The sequence below is a fragment of the Pleurodeles waltl genome, chromosome 3_1 (genome assembly GCF_031143425.1).
Source record: "Pleurodeles waltl isolate 20211129_DDA chromosome 3_1, aPleWal1.hap1.20221129, whole genome shotgun sequence".
Classification (NCBI taxonomy): Eukaryota; Metazoa; Chordata; class Amphibia; order Caudata; family Salamandridae; genus Pleurodeles; species Pleurodeles waltl.
Window position 1 is genome coordinate 350,028,672 of NC_090440.1, and position 18,244 is coordinate 350,046,915.

General features: G+C 44.2%; 1 protein-coding gene across 1 annotated transcript in view; it reads right to left on the reverse strand.

Moving 5' to 3' along the window:
- The window catches only part of FBN1 (fibrillin 1), a 780,541-nt gene that overhangs the window by 671,783 nt on the left and 90,514 nt on the right, over positions 1 to 18,244 (reverse strand). Inside the window, exon 3 of the mRNA XM_069222499.1 lies at positions 17,122 to 17,220. Within this exon, the coding sequence (XP_069078600.1) occupies positions 17,122 to 17,220 (99 nt within the window). The remainder of the gene's footprint in view (positions 1 to 17,121; positions 17,221 to 18,244) is intronic.

Genomic DNA, 18,244 nt, shown 5'->3' on the forward strand with positions numbered 1-18,244 from the left:
GAGGCCACTCCTAGTTGGAGGGTGCTGGACCCCAGAAGGGAGGGCAGGGGGAGGGAAGCCTCACCCCGGGCCCTAGTCCAACCTGAAGGTACAGACCCCAGGTTGGAGGGCCAGTTGCAGGTTAACAGCCCTGCACTGGTGGAGGAATGGTACAGGGCGACTTCTATAAGCACCCTGACCATGGTGGACTCTGGGGGTACCGCTCCAGGAGGGAGGGTACAGAGCCCCAGAGGGGAGGACCAGGTTCAGGCTGTCATCCCTGACCTGGTGGAAGGGAGAGTGGTTAAAGGGTGCCGAGCACCTGGGGCTACCGCCCCCCACTCTCCACAGCCACAGTGGTGGGAGAGCTTTGAGAGGCCTGGGGCCTGGCTCTCATCCCTGACAACTGTCAGTAACCACAGTGGCTTGCTGTCCGGGTGGACAGAGTTATCCCTGGGGAGGGGACAAGTGTCACACCCCGGTGATAGAATGGGCAACACCACTGTGTTGGTCCTGGTGGTACTATCCTGTTCCTGGGATACATCTGTGAGCAATGTAAGGTTAGGTGCTGCACAGATGGGATCCGCAGGAAAGGAGAAAGGTTCCCCATGGATGGGCTTAGTGGGCCCTGAGAGTATGGACAGAGGGATCCAATTGGAGTCAGGAAGGCGAAGAACTGGAGCATGCCACTGCTGTTGTGGGCCTGGGTCCTCGTTCTGTCGCCTCAAACAGGGAAGTATATCAGGATAGTGATTGTTCTCCCCTGGCTTTAGGCTGGTGGGGGGTCATGTTGGACCTGGCTTTTTGACAGGGACATCCCCAAACTTTTTGCCTCCTTCCTCCTATTTTTTCTGACCTGTTGTTGTTGGCTTTTGACCTCTGAGCACTTTACCACTGCTAACCAGTGCTAAAGTGCATATGCTCTCTGTGTAAATTGTACTATTGATTGGTTTATCCATGATTGACTATTTAATTTACCTGTAAGTCCCTATTAGAGGGCACTACTTGTGCCTAGGGCATGTAGATTAAATGCTACTAGTGGGCCTGCAGCACTGGTTGTGCCACCCACCTCAGTAGCCCCTTAACCTTGTCTCAGGCCTGCCATTGCAAGGCCTGTGTGTGCAGTTTCACTGCCACTTCGACTTGGCATTTAAAAGTACTTGCCAAGCCTAGAACTCCCCTTTTTCTACATATAAGTCATTCCTAATGTGTGCCCTAGGTATCCCCTAGAGCAGGGTGCTGTGTAGGTAAAAGGCAGGACATGTACCTGTGTAGTTATATGTCCTGGTAGTGTAAAACTCCTAAATTCGTTTTTACACTACTGTGAGGCCTGCTCCCTTCATAGGCTAACATTGGGGCTGCCCTCATACACTGTTGAAGTGGCAGCTGCTGATCTGAAAGGAGCAGGGAGGTCATCTTTAGTATGGCCAGAATGGTAATACAAAATCCTGCTGACTGGTGAAGTCGGATTTAATATTACTATTCTAGAAATGCCACTTTTAGAAAGTGAGCATTTCTTTGCACTAAAATCTTGTTGTGCCCTTCAATCCACGTCTGGCTAGGTTTAGTTGACAGCTCCTTGTGCATTCACTCAGACACACCCCAAACACAGGGTACTCAGCCTCACTTGCATACATCTGCATTTTGAATGTGTCTTCCTGGGCTGGGAGGGTGGAGGGCCTGCCCTCACACAAAGGACTGCCACACCCCCTACTGGGACTCTGGCAGACAGGATTGAGCTGAAAGGGAACTTGGTGCATTTCTTAGAGACTCTTTGAAGTCACCCCCACTTCAAAGGCACAACTTAGTATAAAACAGGGCCTCTGCCCTACCTCATCAGACACTTGCTGGAGAAGAAACCGGAACCAGAAACTACATCCTGCCAAGAAGAACTGCCTGGCTGCTCAAAGGACTCACCTGTCTGCTTTCTACAAAGGACTGCTGTCTTGCTGTTGCCCTGCTGCCTTGCTGAACTCTTGTCTGGCTGTGAAAGTGCTCTCCAAGGGCTTGGATAGAGCTTGCCTCCTGTTCCTCGAAGTCTCAGGACCAAAAAGACTTCTTCCTTTCACTTGGACGCTCCGTGCGCCGAAAATTTCGACGCACAGCTTGTTTCGCGGCGAGAAAAACGCCGCACACCGACGCTGATCGACGCGACGCCCTCGGGACGATCGAGACTTCGACGCACAACCTCGCAAGGACAAAGCCGCTCGACTTTCCAGGAGAAATCGACGCGACGCCTACCGTGAGTGCGAAACTTTGACGCACGGCCTCGCAAGGACAACGCCGCCCGACTTCCAAGGAGAAATCGACGCGACGCCTGCCGTGAGACCAAACTTTCGACGCACGGCCTCGCAAGGACAACGCCGCCCGACTTCCAAGGAGAAATCGACGCGACGCCTACCGTGAGATCGAAACTTCGACGCGCAGCCCCGCAGAACGACGCGCAGCCGGAAAACAAGCAGGAGAATCCACGCACAGACCCGGGACATCTGGTAATCCCCGCGATCCACAAAAAGAGACTGTCTGCGCGCCGGAAAACGACGCCCGACTTCCCCGCGTGGAAAAGAACGACGCAAGTCGGTGTGTGCTGAGAGGAAATCGACGCACACCCCCCTTTTTCCACGCACCTCTTCACCTGTGGCCCTCTGAGGAGATTTTCCACCAGAAACCAGGTACTTTGTGCTTGAAAGACACTTTTATTACATTCTAAAGACTTAAGACCCTTTATATCACTTTCCTGTGATAGTTCTACAATTTTCCATTGCATCTTTATTCTTTTTGACCTACAATTATCCTGATAAATATTATATATTTTTCTAAACACTGTGTGGTGTATTTTTGTGGTGCTATATGGTGGTATTGTATGATTTATTGCACAAATACTTTACACATTGCCTTCTAAGTTAAGCCTGACTGCTCGTGCCAAGCTACCAGAGGGTGGGCACAGGATAATCTTGGATAGTGTGTGACTTACCCTGACTAGAGTGAGGGCTTTTGTTTGGACAGGGGATAACCTGACTGCCAACCAAAAACCCCATTTCTAACAATATTCATTAGGTGAAATTAGATCATACAAGTTCCAGCCTGGTTTGTGAGTGGCACTTTTAATGGTTTCGGATCTTAAGTAATACACAAGAATTGTGAATGTCTAGTCTTTTTCTTTGGACATTTATAACTTTTTAATGTTCATGGTCATCTACCGCCTTGAGAAAGAGGAGACTCCTTGAAACACGTGTTGGCTGTGTAGGTACCAATTCCTTGAATATGTAATGCACCAATGAATTGGAAAAATATAATTTCCTCAAATAAAGAATTAATTTGCACTGGAACACATTGTGCTGGTAATATTAATTTTGTAGTTAATTTTCTTAAGGATACTATGTTCATCACCTTGAGAAGCTGCCAAGGGTGGTCTACTAGAATAATTACTTTGCAACATAATTTTGCCATGGTAACCACTTCAGATAGTACCCGGATGCTCATATTATTGCCTAGAATAGATGAATGTAAGTAAATTTTTATTCATCCTTGATTAATTAATTATTGCCTAGTAACACCTTAAGTACCTATTGCAAATGATGAAGTATCCCTGAGTTGGAAATAGGTGTGTAAAATGGCACTGGGGGCTAGAGACATGAGGGGCCCAGTGAACCCTGATTATAGCTGTATTTTATAATTCAAACCCCAGACAGGGGGCCCATTTCCTTTCTTGCCATGGGGCCCATGACTGACTCACTGTCTGCACTACAGGTTGTAAATATATAAGAAGGTCTTCGATTGTGCCAAAACATTATTACTTTTCAGGTGTCCAGTATGTCCACCTTTAATTAAAAAAGGTATACAATCCTGGGGTCTAAGACTGTGCCATCTCATTTGTAATTTGTAAATAGTATTTATGTAGCACTTACTATCCCTGACCAGGGGTTGAAGTGTTTTTTGGTGAATAGCATGCTATTCCAGAACCCAAGATTAGAGCTGAATAGTTAGTATGTTAGTAACATGTGCTTTCTTTGTCCTTGTCGATTAGTTGTGATAGGTTCTTATGTGTTTAGTGGTGGTTTGAGAAGGGATTGCATGATGGAAATGGATTAGAAAAGGGAAAGTTGTAAGTTGCTATTGAGAGTAAAGGACACCTGTGTCTATTAGTTTGGCAATCTGGCTAAAAAGGAGGGTAAAGTTTGAAAAGGATGTCTGGGAGTCATGGACATGTGCTCCTGTCAGTTGGGTGAAGCGTATGAAAAGCAGGGGAAAATTGTTTAGGTGTTCATAGTGGTAAGAAGGGTTTTAGATGAGTCAGAGAGAGAAGGAATGGGGCAAAGGTTGAAGGGAGTAGATGTTATTTTAACAAAGAACTGAAATTAACGTATTGATACATATGTATTTCCTTGATCTGTCAGCTCTAGGGTGGTCTTCCCCCAAACATTTTACCTTTTCTCCCACATTTTGCATTTTATTTTTGGCCTTAGGACTCTGTGCACTTTACCACTACTAACCAGCGCTAAGGTGCTTGTGCTCACTCCCCTAAAACATGGCTAATTTGGCATATACCCAATTGGCATATTCAATTTACTTACAGGTTCCTTGTAGAGTAGATTATCATTTACCCAGGGCATGTAAATTAAATGCTACCACTGAGCCTGCAGTACGTATTGTGTCACACACTTAAATAGCACATTAAAACATGACCCAAGCCTGTCACTGCAGCCTAAAAGCAGTCTTAAACTGCCATTTCAGCGTGCCATTAAGATCCCCTGGCCATGCCTTAAACTTCCCTGGTATTACATTTAAGTCAAACCTAAGCTAGGCCCTGGGGAGCAGATAGGGCAGTGTGCCTTATAATTATAAGGTTGGACATGTACTTTTAAGTTTTACATGTACTGGTAGCGAGAAACTCCTAAATCACTACTGTGAGACCTACCCCTCCGATAGGATAATATTGGGGATTCTTTATTACATTTAATAAGCTGTAAATTCCAATTGGGAGAAGGTCACTATGTCATTGTTGTGTCTTTGGAATTGTAATGAAAAACCCTACTTAATGGTAAAAAAAAAAATTATTACAATTTTGAAAATGCCACTTTTAGAAAGTTGGCATTTTTCTGCCCTTAGCCCTTTGTGCCTACAGCCTCTCTTGGGTCACATGAGTGGGTGTAACTTACTTCATGAATTCCTCCCAGTCACACATTAGAGGGATTAGGTGGGCCAGAATGGGCTATCTGCTGGCAAGATGGGGGGCAGAGCTAAGCACAGTCCCACTTGCAACTGAATAGGGAGTGTACAGGAAGGACCTATCACCTCCACATTGTCACTGCAGCCGGCTTTGTGCCAGGGCAGGGAGTGAGGAAATTCGATGCACTTCAAAGCCACTGACTGCCCTCTTGCCTGGGGAAGGAAAGCTTGATCTGCAACTTCATCTTGAACCCAGGGCTACCACAGTGACTCCAGAGGCTAGTCTGCTAGCCTCCTGGTATCAGCCCCAAGCCATGAAAGGCTCCCTGTGAGAAAATCAGCTGTTGGTTGACTGGGGTGTTAGCCCTAGTCAAGCAACAGCCACTATCCCTTGCATAGTGAACTACAAAAAGTCACTAAGTTAACATGCCGTAACAGTGGGTTGCTTTGCACAAAAAGCAGTCAGGCGTAATTTAGAGGCAATGTGTAAAGTATTTATGCAGCTCACAAACAGTAATAAAGTGAAAACACAACACAAGTAAAATCCCCAACTAATTTTTTTAATTATTTGACACCAAAATCATCAAAATCCAATTAGTAGAACCAGAGATATGCTTTTTTAAAGTTCAAAGTAACAAGTCCTCAGTTTTTGAAAATGGCCATTTAGGTACCTTTAGCACCATAACCCAGGGTCCAGAAGTGTATGGAGACCTCTTGGGGTTCAAGACTCACTCCAGGCTGGGTCAAGGTACAGGTTTAAGATGGTGGGAGCCTATTATGTCCCCGTGGCTCTGAACAGGAGGGCACATAAACTAGCCGCCAGGGTCACCTCTGAAGTCCTAGGTGCAGGTGTAAATGAAGGCCTCCACAGTAGGGCTGGGCTCTGAAGGTTCAAGGCAGGCTAGAGGCAGCAAAGTAGTCCTTCCAGGAACAGCAGCAGTCTTGTAGAATGCACAGCAGGTCACAGCAGTAGGCAGTCCTCGGAGAGTCCTGCCACAGGTCCAGTAGTGAAATGAAGAGTGGGTCTGACTGGGGGTGAGTGTTTGAAATGTTTCAACACTCTATCATTTTATTTTGTGGTGTAGCCTTACTTTTATACCATGGTGCCATGCTCCTAGAAGCCAGAGAAGTTTCCAGAAGTGTTCTTTAAAGATCCAGGAGTTTCCTGCCTCCCCTTCCCCGGCTCCTAGGTGGCTGGCAATACATGATTATTAAGCCTATTGTGTGGTGGCAGAGCCCAGCCCATTCGGGTGCAAGTAGGGCTGTGTTTAGCTCCGCCCCCCCATCAAGTCAGGTAATGGCCCAAAAAGGATCTGCTAATCCTACTATTGTGTAACTGTCTGGGAAAATTTCACAAAGTCCTAACTGTCAGTTACACTCAGTCATGTGACCTAAGACAGGGTGCAGGCTCAGAGGGCTAAGGGCAGGAAAATGCTAACTTTGTATGATAAATCCGACTTTACCATTAAAGAGGGTTTACAAGTTAATGGATACCAAACAATACATATCTACCACCTCTGATTTAGGAAGTACACCTTATTCAATCTACTAAGGAATCCCCAGGGTTATCCTATAGGAGGGGTGGGCCTCACAGTAGTGAAAAAATAAATTGGGAGTTTTTCACTACTATGATATGTCAAAATAAAAAGTACATGTCCTACCTTTTAATGACACAGCACTTTGGGGTACCTAAGGCCTATCTTAGGGGTGATGTATATGCAATAAAAGTAGAGTTTAAGGGTTGGCAAGGGGTTTTAAATGCCAAGTCAACATGGCAGTGGGAAATTTCCCTCAAGCTACAATGGCAGGCCTGGGACATGTTTGAAAGTGCTACTTAAGTGGGTGACACAATAAGTGCTGCATGCCCATTGGTAGCATTTAATGTACAGGCCCCGGGAATATGGTATAGCACTCTACAAGGGACCTACATGTAAATTATATATGCCATCCAGGTATATGCCAATCAAACCATGTTTAGGGGAGTGAGCACACACACCTTGGCCCTGGTTAGCAGTTGTAAAGTGCACAAAGTCCTTTCTGTGGCAGGACTGGTTGTTCTGCAGTGACAGTAACTGATTTGCACACAAGGCACTCTGTGGACGTCCCTCCCCAGAGATGTCCCTGTGGAAAGCTTAGGTGCACAGCCTTGGAAGAGGTTACCTGCTAATGATGCAGCCCCATCGCCCTGATCAAATACTGTTAAAGGACTGCTTTTGTGCAGTTCTACATTCACTTATCCCTGTGAAGGTAGCACATTCATACCTGTGCAGTTACAGTACAAAGAGCCAGCTAGTTAATTACTCTCGAATCGCTCTTTCACAAGACAAATTTTCTGAAGCGATCCTGAAGTCATATGACCCACAGCTGGTCTCAGTATTGTTCTCTTGTTTTTTTTTGTTTTTGTTTTATTTTTATCTCTCTAAATGAGAGGGCAGGAATTGCTAAGGCCTACTTTAGCCTCAGAACAATGATGTAGGATTATAGGCAAAATGTGGTAGGCGGTAATCTTCCTGAAAAAGAAGTAGCCTACTGCCTAGAGGAGTAGTACTCAAAGTATGGACCAGGAGCCACATGCAGCCGTCCTGACATTTAGACGCAGCCCCCAGGTCACAGCAGCACTGGTCTACTGTTTACTTGACTCAGCATTAACATTAAACATTGTTAAAAGGGGATCTATTTAAAGGTTATTTGAATTTAAAAAAGAGGCATTAACTGGGGTGCAGTAAAAAAAAGTATAAAATTCTAATGAAGTCTGTTCAAAATTCAAAAAGTGTATTTCATTAACATGCAGAACTGTGTGAATAGTGAACTAAGAGGCGTCAGTTGTTATGTGAAGATTTTGTACAGTACACATCCTGAAGTCATGTTTTTCCAAATCCTCATGTGTGATAATGAAGAAAAAGGAAGTAAAGAGAAATAAAACAATTGCCTAGGATCACACAATTTTGTTAAGTAGAGAAGCCAGGATTAAGCCCACGTTTTTGGTTTCACATAATGCAATTCTGACACCGGATGTATATGCTTCACTTCCCCAACATCACCTTACCAAAAACCCACTCACACCTCCCATCAGCCATCTGACATCCACCCTGCTGGCATCACTGCTGCCCTCGCTCATAACACAGTCCAAACAATGAGGCCCCTGGGAAAATGTTTGTGAGTTCCCAAGGCCTAGATCAATAGAGATGATAAGTATTGACTGCTTGCACCCAAAAAATGGATCAGGTGCTGCACGTAGACAGAACATATTAACTGCATGCATCTTTAACACTGAAAACACATTTGCCACATTGGCAAAAAGTGAAAGAGTGCAGAAGTTTGCATCATCAGGGGCATCATCCCAAAAGGACCTGTTAAATTTACCTAGAAATATATGGCCCTATTTTGAGTTTGGTGGATGGGAAAGCCTGTCTGCCAAACTCCAGATAGGGTGGCCGCTGCCTATACGGCTCGTAATCGAGTCGGTGGCAATGCTGTAGCCTGCAGGGTGCACCAGCACACTCGCAATATTCCCTGTCTGCGCTGTATGCCAAGTGCATGGGCATTGCAAGGCCTCCCCGGAGCCTCCTGCCCCCTTTCCAGGCCAACCTTTTCATGGGGGTGCTAGCGCCATGAAATTGCTAGCAGAGAAGGGGGTCTCAATCCCCAGGGCAGGGCTGCTCCTGGCAAATTAGGACTGCCACCAACCTCCAGACCACTGGAATCTAAGATCCTGGCAGAGATAGCGGTTCCCTGGTGGCCCGATTGCCATGGCTGTAATGTGACCGCTGCCCAGACTGCCACCGCGAGTGTGGCAGTCTAGAGACCGCAACACTTGTACTTGGGCCCATAGTCAAAGACTTTTTTTTTTAAGAGGAGTTCGAACAGTATTGAAGCTGCTCAAAAAAGAGTACATTGCGGATCTAACATCTATCGCCTAATAGAGCTTCATGTAATCTTTCAAAAACAGAAGGGACTGGGCATGAAAACGGAAATGATATCATCTGTCAAGCAGGGAAAGGAACTGAGAGACAGACTTTCATTTGAATGGGGGGATCCATGCCAAAACAAAGCTCGTGTTCTCACACAAGGACCAAAGTCTTTTCAATTACTTTGAACTGCAAGCTGTGATAAGAAAATGCTCACAGCATCTAAGGAACTGACTTTCACATAAAGTAGCCCTTTCAAGCTGAAAACAGGTTAAACTATTGGTTTCATATTCCGGGGAATAATCTGAATTCACATTAACATTCAGTTGTCAACATCAGATTATGTTCGACAGTCTGAAATAAATTAAAAAAACGACGGGTGGAATATTTGATTTCGCTAGGCTGTTTACTGAGCTAAAATAACAGCGGAAAGCGGCCATCTTAAGCATTTCCTGTTAACGTTTGACCAGTGCAGTTACTGTGTTCGAGAAGTATTTCTTTTGAAAGTTGGATGCTGGCAAGACTGCCGAAGTTTGCTGTTGATTTCTTTAAAAAAAACAACAGCGCCATACAGGCCCCAGAAACCGACTGATAAGCTAAAGTACCTGGAAAATAAACATGACATTAGGGCTTCTTAGAAGTTGCAGTCAAGTACTGGAAATGCTACATTTTGCTTTTATGCTCAGAAACAGATGGGCAGTATTACACTTTTATTAGTGCAAGCATGAAAAGCACAAGTAAAGCTTTTGAGCAACAATCTTAGGCATGGTCTAAATGTTAACATGACTGATGAAAATGAATGGTAAACATTTTCATTAACATTTTGGCAGAATTTGTAACCACAGTCCTCAATGGAAAAGTCATGGAAGTATGCAAATAACGGCCACTAACCCGAGTTACGGCCTTTAGATCAGAGCCTGTATTGGTTTAGTAACACCAGGCACCCTAGGTTAAACTGCGAGTTACTGCAGGCCTCTATGATGCCCATAACCTTTACGACTCTCCTCCGCTGAACCCTGTAAACAAATAAATGTTTCTTGCCTATTACAATTCACAATCCCCTAATTATCAATCTTATTTTACCTTTTACAATGTAACAAATAACCTTGAGGGCGACAGTTACCACCGTGTTTACAGCCACCTCTCACTCTTCTTTGCAGCTCCATGCATAAGGAACGTGTTCTTTACGACGCCATATGAGCAGCCTGCTACACATACACAACACGAAAACCCCTTCCACACAGTCCGCAGTGCACTCCTGCATTCCTCTTCAATCACACAGTAGTGATTTCTAAGCCTTAGAGTCAGTGCTTAATTTGTGCTTATTGTTTCCGGTGCTGAGCACCGGCACTTATTTTGGGCCGGGGCTTATTCTTCTGCCTCAAGTATGTACTGGGAGCAAAAGACACATATGGGAAAGACGGATGAGCGGAAAAACGAAAAAGCGTCACAATCTGAGAAAGCAGAAAGCTGCAAGAGTGAGCTGAAGGGACAGGGAGTGGCTTTATATGGAGGAAGGGGCCCGAGATGGCTTCAGGATTACGCCGCCTCAGTAGTCCATGTTCACACATTTAATCGCAGCAGACGCGTGTTTCAGAGAAGGGCTTTGGGCACCGGCATCTTTTCACTTACAAATTAAGCACTGCTTAGAGTCCTATCTATCACTACAAGCCAAGGTGCCAAGACAAAAAAACACAATAGTGAGTGTAACTCTGGTCCTTAGGTACAACATAAAAACATTGTGCACCTGAGCCACATGACAGAGACATGGTCCTCTGTCCAAGGGCTCTCGGAGAGCAGAAAACTGCCCATCCGCAAATGTTCTTCAGCGCTTCATCAGGGGTATCAAATGCTACATAAATACAACAACAAGATAATACACTGAAGCAAGTAAAGCAGGGTGTGTTTTCCATACCAGACAGGTTCCAGGCAGTGGCTGAATGCTTTCACCATATCTTAATTAGCACACATTCAAATACTTAATAATAGTAATAACAATAAGCAAATTGTGTTTTCTCTACTTTCAGGCACTGTCCTTTTCAGTTCGAAACCAGGCGAAATTAGAGGATACCCTTTTGAAATGAACCCCTAAATGCAACACATAAAGCCACAGGATAGATCAGATCATCTGCTTGAGGCTCTTCCTTTCTTCTTTGTAGGTTGGATCAAATGATATACCAGCTGCATTCAGGTAAGTGCACACTTATGCCATACGTTTTGTCAATGGTCCCGTAACAAATTACATTAGGTTTTTTCTGCAGTAAACTGTGTCTTAAGAAACCTAAGGAGTGCCATTATCTTCAGATGGAATCCCTATTCTGCAGTAATTCCCACTTGCTCCGAATCAGCATTCCTGTTGCATTCATGAAAGGGGAGTGCATAGGAACACTTACATTATTATAGGAAATGCATTTTTTAACAAATAGATCAGTAACATGATGCTTGAAGATATGTTCTTGCAGCTAATCAATATTTTTTTGAAACTATTGAAGTACATTAAATTGTCTTGTCATGTTTAGACATATGGCAAATTAACATTACCCTGTTCCGAACGTGGGCACTGAAACATTGGGCGAGTTGAACAAACAACCAAATGGACAGTGGTAAGAAAGGACATGTGGTCATACAATGTTGCGCTATAAAGGAACTGGTGCCAAATGAGTTGCCTCAGGTACATGGAAATATGGGTTTTGTGTTTCTGATGATCTTGCCTCTTCTTCAGATACTATGCCACATCATCACTCACTAGTTGGGATTACCTCTTAATCAGGATGTGCATGATGTAAAACTGTGTGAATAGAAGGAACTTGATCAAATTATTTTGCCTAGATTCATGGCACTGCTCTCGCGTGGTGACGCTTTTTCCTGACTCAGTGCCTAGGGATTTAGTCGTGACATGGGAAGTGACGCATACTCCCATGGGAGAGGATGCCATTCATAAGGATCAGACAAACGAGACGGTGGTCTCTTCCCTGACGAAATTGTACTTTGCCTCCCATTTTGCATTGCAGGTCGGCATTTATGGAGCATATACTTTACAAGACTTTAAATAAATGTTTAAAGTGGTAGAGGAGGGAACAGAATGCTTGATGCTGTTGGAGACTAAAGCGTGCCAATTATGTATCTAACATATCGTTTAATGTGATCCATGCTGTTGACCTCACAGGAGGTGCTTCTAAACATTTGGCATGCTGATGCTTCCCAGGAATCATCTGCTCTGTGGTTCCTGTTTTGGGGCACACAACTGTTTGACACTCAGTTGGAAGGCAGGCTGCATTGATCACACAATGGGAATGGGGAGGTGGCATCCTTGTACACACAGGGAGCACACCTGTAATTAAAAGCGTAGCCAGTTGGGGTTGCTATCCAACAGGCTCACGGTGGTAGCTTAAGTGAAGCATCTCCCATGTTTACCCTATCATGGCACAGCACGCAATAGTTCTTGGGTTTCAAAAGTGTAGACACCCCTTGTGAACCAGATTTGCTACTGGTCATAGCCCTTAAAACTGGTAGTTCTAAGGGTGACATTTCTAGGGACATTGGGGTGGAGGAAGAAGGAGTTTGTAGTGTTGTAAACTTTGAGTGGCGCCCCTCCCTCTTCTTTACTTTATTTCACTCTGAGCTCCGTTTTGTGAATAGCGGATATTTTTAAAGCTTGATCATTTAAAGTCTATATTCTCATAGTACACCGCTCAGGAAAAATTAATACCCCTTGCAACTGACTCCCCATTTTGCCTTTTTCTTAGATCACAGATGACAGACTACCAGTTATATTAATTATTGATCTTCAAATTGGGAAAGGTAGTGCACCTGGGGTGATAGCTTGATGGACAGGAATTTAAGCAAAGAGAGGAGTAAAGTCACCATTGTATTATGTAGAAGATACCCAACTATCTAAACAATAAAGGAGACACGTTTATCATTCTGCAATGAATTAGAAGTATTTTTACATCTTTACCTTCCTCTTATAAGCATGCAAAGCATTCTTTTCAACATTCCATAAGCACTTCATCCCCTCAGACCACACAAATTTCAAACCTCACCAATAATAATTATTAATGTTTTTCCTTCATAATCAATACACCTATGTGATTTCAGGGGCATACAGGTTCCACTTTTACCTTCCTCCAATACATCTCCTTTCCCCCGTTAAGACTCACACACTACATGAACCCATATCTCATTTTGAAGGAAATGTCTCTTTTAGCATGTTCAGTCCCACATTCTTGGTCTAATTCTGTTGGCGTTTTGACTCTGAGAGTGCACTGGGGTCTGCTAACCAGACCTTAGTGCCAGTGTTTTGACACCGTATGTTGAATTGGATACGCCCAATTGGCACAGCCTGACTTACTTATAAGACCCTAGTATATGGTACACAGCGAATGTAAGGCAGAGTGTCCACTCAGGGCTGCAGCATTATTTGTGCTACCCTTCATGCAGCAAGACAGAAAATGGCTCCCAGACTGTGACTGGAAGGACAGTGTTTTCACTGACAGTTTGGCTTTGCCATTTAAACTAATAGCAAAGCTGCCCTGCCCCTTAACATTATATGTAAGCATCCGCCAAGAAGGCTTAGAGAGCCCCAGGGCAGGGAGCTGTATTATGTTAAGATATATATATATATATATATATATATATATATTGATATGTCTCAATAGTAACACTTCCAAATTGTCGTTTTGCTGTGGATAAAGTTGGTAGCCCCATTGGCTAACAGAGGATTATCGCGTGACATCCCCACCCGGCTAACTTTTGACTGGAAGTACCACAATGGGTCATGTGAGGTATCAAATTAATCATGGCATTAAATGCGATCTGATGCTCAGGTCAACATTAATGTCACTATTAATAGTTGGCCACTTTTAGAAAATGTACTATGTTCTGCTCATTCAAGAGCCTCACAAAGACACACCCATACAGACAGCTTTCTGACCGCCTGGGGAGATGTGTGAACAACTCCCAGGCTCAAGGACGAAGGCAGTACTGCAGTAGCGAGGTGTCACCTCCTCTGCCAGGATGGCCACTCTGGAGATTAGACTTGAGCTATGCTTCAAAGAGGAAGCCGCCTTTGGTGGGTTGCCTGGCCCAACACCCCTGAGCAGGATCCTTTTGTCCATGTAGACAGTATGGAGACAGGGCTACAGGTGGGAAACTCGCCCCAAAACAGGTCCTAAAGTAGGCGTGTGGTCCCAAGGTATCCACAATTCTAGTGTGGACTACCTTGCTCCACATGACTAACAAATTACTATGCCCTCTTGGAGGGGACAAGAATAGGCATTCTGGGATAACCTGATGCCACAAATCACAGGAACTTCATCGCTATTAAGGAGGGGACCGAGTAGGCCACTGGCTAATGACTGCGAATTCCTCTCAGGGCACTTTCCTGAGATAAAAATGGCACCTCTGGCACACTGACCCTCAGTCAAATGTGAAACCTGGAAAGAGGACAAGAAGGAGACCAACCTGCACCCATTGGAAGCACCCAAAGAGTGACTGTGATGCCAGAGTAATGGCACCTGCTGCACTTTGGGCTAGTGACATTTGGACACTGTTCTGCATGCCAACCTTGGGGAAATCCTGATCCTTGGCCCCAGTCTGAAGCAGAGACTCTAACGGTCATGTGGCTCACCCCCAGAACAGCACTGGGGACATTAAAGCTGAAGGAGCCCAACTCACATCTCTGGTAGCCACCACCAAAGTCTTGCCACTCCTGGAGGCAGCACCAACGACAATTTAGAGATAGCCAAAAGGTGCCCCGTGTGTGCTGGACTTTTGAATGTTTGTTGTGACAGGATTCATCAAACAAGAGGGACGCTAGCCTTCACCAAAGAATTGCACTGTGACCACTGTATGACAAAGCGCGTGAGGTCTGCATCAGCAGTCCTTGGAATCCTGGAAAGAAGACTTTGTGGGACCCTAAAATCTGTGACCAGAGTCACCCTCATTCACCAGTGGACCAAGGACTCAGCCCAACTTCACCCCCATGGACCGGACAGCATCCAGAGCATCCTTGAGCACCTTTAAGCCTGCATCAGTACCACTCCATTATCATCTATGGCAGTCATCCTGTAAAGTTTTGATCTTGCTCTAAAAATGCTCAGATGGCCAGATAACTGTCCAGTGCATGCTTTCTGTCCCCTCAGACCTCAATGCTGCTATACTTGATCGCCCAACTCAGGCCAGAGTTGCCGAACTAACGTTTCCAAACTTTCAATAAGTTTCAAAAGGTTTTGTTGGCCAATGCTTATTTGCAGTTGATGCTAAAAGGTATTAGGTATAAAGGTATTGCTTTAAAAATCTATATCTCCGGAAACCTCTGGTGGATTTTGATGATCAAGCCCTCCAAAGATACATAAAAATCTATTATAATTTTCTAGCCTGGTGTCATGTTTCTTTCGTGTTGTGAGACTTTCTTGTTCTGTTTTTTGGAGTTGTTAAATGCTTTACACATTGTTCCTTTGCTAAGCATTACTGCTCACAGCCACAACTACCTAGAGTTGAGCTTGAGTAAATGTACTTGACTGGGCTCAAGATAGTATTTGCGAGTGTACGGCACAGTAGGGCTACCTAGCCATGCCATCACCCCAAATCCTCACATCGTACAATGGAGAGGTATGTAGGGCTTTGTAAGGCATTTTTATATCCTTCCAAAATTAATGGAATTCTGAATATGAGTTCTAAATACATCCACTTTCTTTGGTGTCTAGACGTCACACAATAACCTTGATTAAATATAAACATTTACATACTTTTCTTACTCCTTTGTTGGCTGGACTGGAGTTAGTAAGTAACAACACAATCCCACTGCGACATGTCACTTCTTCACCCTGTACACCCACACATCCTAATGTAAACTGTTACACAATTTATGAATGGACAGTGGTATTTTGATATTTATTCTTCTCTTCCAACTCTACGTCTTAATGTTCACACCTACATGTTGCCATCGGGGTGTAGAATATCACCACCAGCAATTCCAGGTGCTTACTGGTAACATCAGAAGGGACCCAGAATAATACCACAAGAGAACTTGCCCAGATACTAGAACATTTCCTGTACCATAAAAGCTTCAAAACAGAGGTTCCGGCACAGGGCGATGCAGATCAAAATGTTGTACTATTCACTTGACCTGGATTTTTGTGAAAAGCTTCATCCCCAACACAAACTGTAACAAACTGTTCAATTGAGTCTATCATTCTCTACCCAATGAGGGCACATATTTACCACTCCTAATGTTATGGACGGTCAGCTTTGTCCATACCAAGCACTGGGAGTAGTTAACTAGATCTCAAATCTTCCTGACTGGATTATTAATGCAACATAATTTACAAGAACCTTGATCAAAAACTCAGTGACATGCAGAAAGAACACTAAAACAGAGCAGGCTGTACATTACCACGAAGAAGAGTGCACCGAGCCTGCCTTGAATGCTCTCCATGCCTGCTCGAGCATACCGAAATAAAAAGTTCTTCGTACTGGTACTATGCACAAATTGTGTTGAAGTCAAGCATAGTTCAGAGTTTAAACAAGAGAGCTCATAAGTGAGGATATGTGGTATGGTTACTAACAAAGGCCATTGGAAGACTAGCGCTCCACGGTGTTACAAACGTCATTGGTAAAACCAAACATGAAGGCCCTGATTCACAAAGGTAAATTTACGCTTCACGATTTTTTGGTATTCACTAACAACTTTTACGGTAGTGTCTTTAAGAATGTGGAGTCTCTGCACTCGCCATGGAAACTCTACACATAAAAAAGATAGGCCTGGTCTGAAACAGTTGGCTGTGCAGTAGTAAAGATACTACTAGTAAAATTCATTTGTGAATACCAAAAGATCTTAAACTTAAACTAAAATGTAAGTTTACCTTTGTGAATCAGGCCCCAAGTATGGCTGTTTCTAAAATAAAGATCTGTGCTGACTTTACGAAGCACGGCTCTTTAGGGCGTGTATGAATGTATAATTACTTCAATAGGCACGTTTACCGATTGCTTTGGAGACTGCTGTGAAGACAATAAGCATATAGAGCACAATGACTTCAACTTAATAGTAGACAATAAAACGTACTTGATTTTGATCCGCAGGAGGGTGCTATCTGGCCAGAGGGACATGTGCACATATTTGGTCTTGAGCAGAATCCGTCTCCACAGGAATGCCTACAAATGGCTGCAAAGAAACCACATACCAGCTGAAGAATCGTCTTTGCTTACCAGATACAACCATTATATCACAATTCAAATGTGAGTCATGCAAATTTAGCAGACCCCATACAAGACAGGAAAGGGCACAATGAGTCAAAATGTAAGCAAAATGTTAGCATCCTACTTCATTTTCCAATCTTCCCATATCCTGCAGGTGCCATGGTCTTCAACTTTTCCTATCGAGTGAGATAGCAGATACCCTAGCAGTCTGTTCTTTTTTAAGTGCTCGTTTACTTCTGAGGCATTTTTGGCCCTGAAGAGTTATAGCTATTTGCACTTGTGGTGACACACAGATGGGCCCTCACAGAAGCAGACGCAATAGCAGATGACTGCAGGACATGGGAAGGATCTGTCACTACTACCATATGGGATACATACACCATTAAATTATTTGACAGACTACACCCACCTCCAGCACACAACAACGATGCCCCGGAAGTGGGGGTGACCACTCTAGCCAACCTCCCATTTAACCTACACCCCGTCCAAACACTTGCTCCACTACCTCAATTACACAGAACACACCACACGTGGGCCCCTCCTCCAGCCTTTCCCCCCTTCCTCCTTATGGTTGCGAAGGGGGAAATAATGCCTACCCTGCTCATCTATCCCCTCCACATAGATGCCCCATGGTTAGACTATATGTTATGCTATTAGAGGGGTTGGCCATGGTTGCCCTCACGGCTGTGATTGAAAGACCTCCTCCTACTCAGCCAACCAAAATGTTATTGTGGTTATCATTTCAGTTCAAGATTTATACACCTCGATTCTTAATTGAGATTGATGTGAGATGGGACAGATTGAGAAGAATCGCTCTGACCATTCACTCTAGATATTATATCCTATTGTTCTCTTTTGCAGCGACTCCCTATTGCTCTATCCTTTTCTTCTATTTTGATACCTGACTGTGTTATGGAGGAATGTGAAGTGGATTCACAACTTACTCTCCGGTTGTCTCTGTATATTGTTGTGAACGCATCTGCTTAATG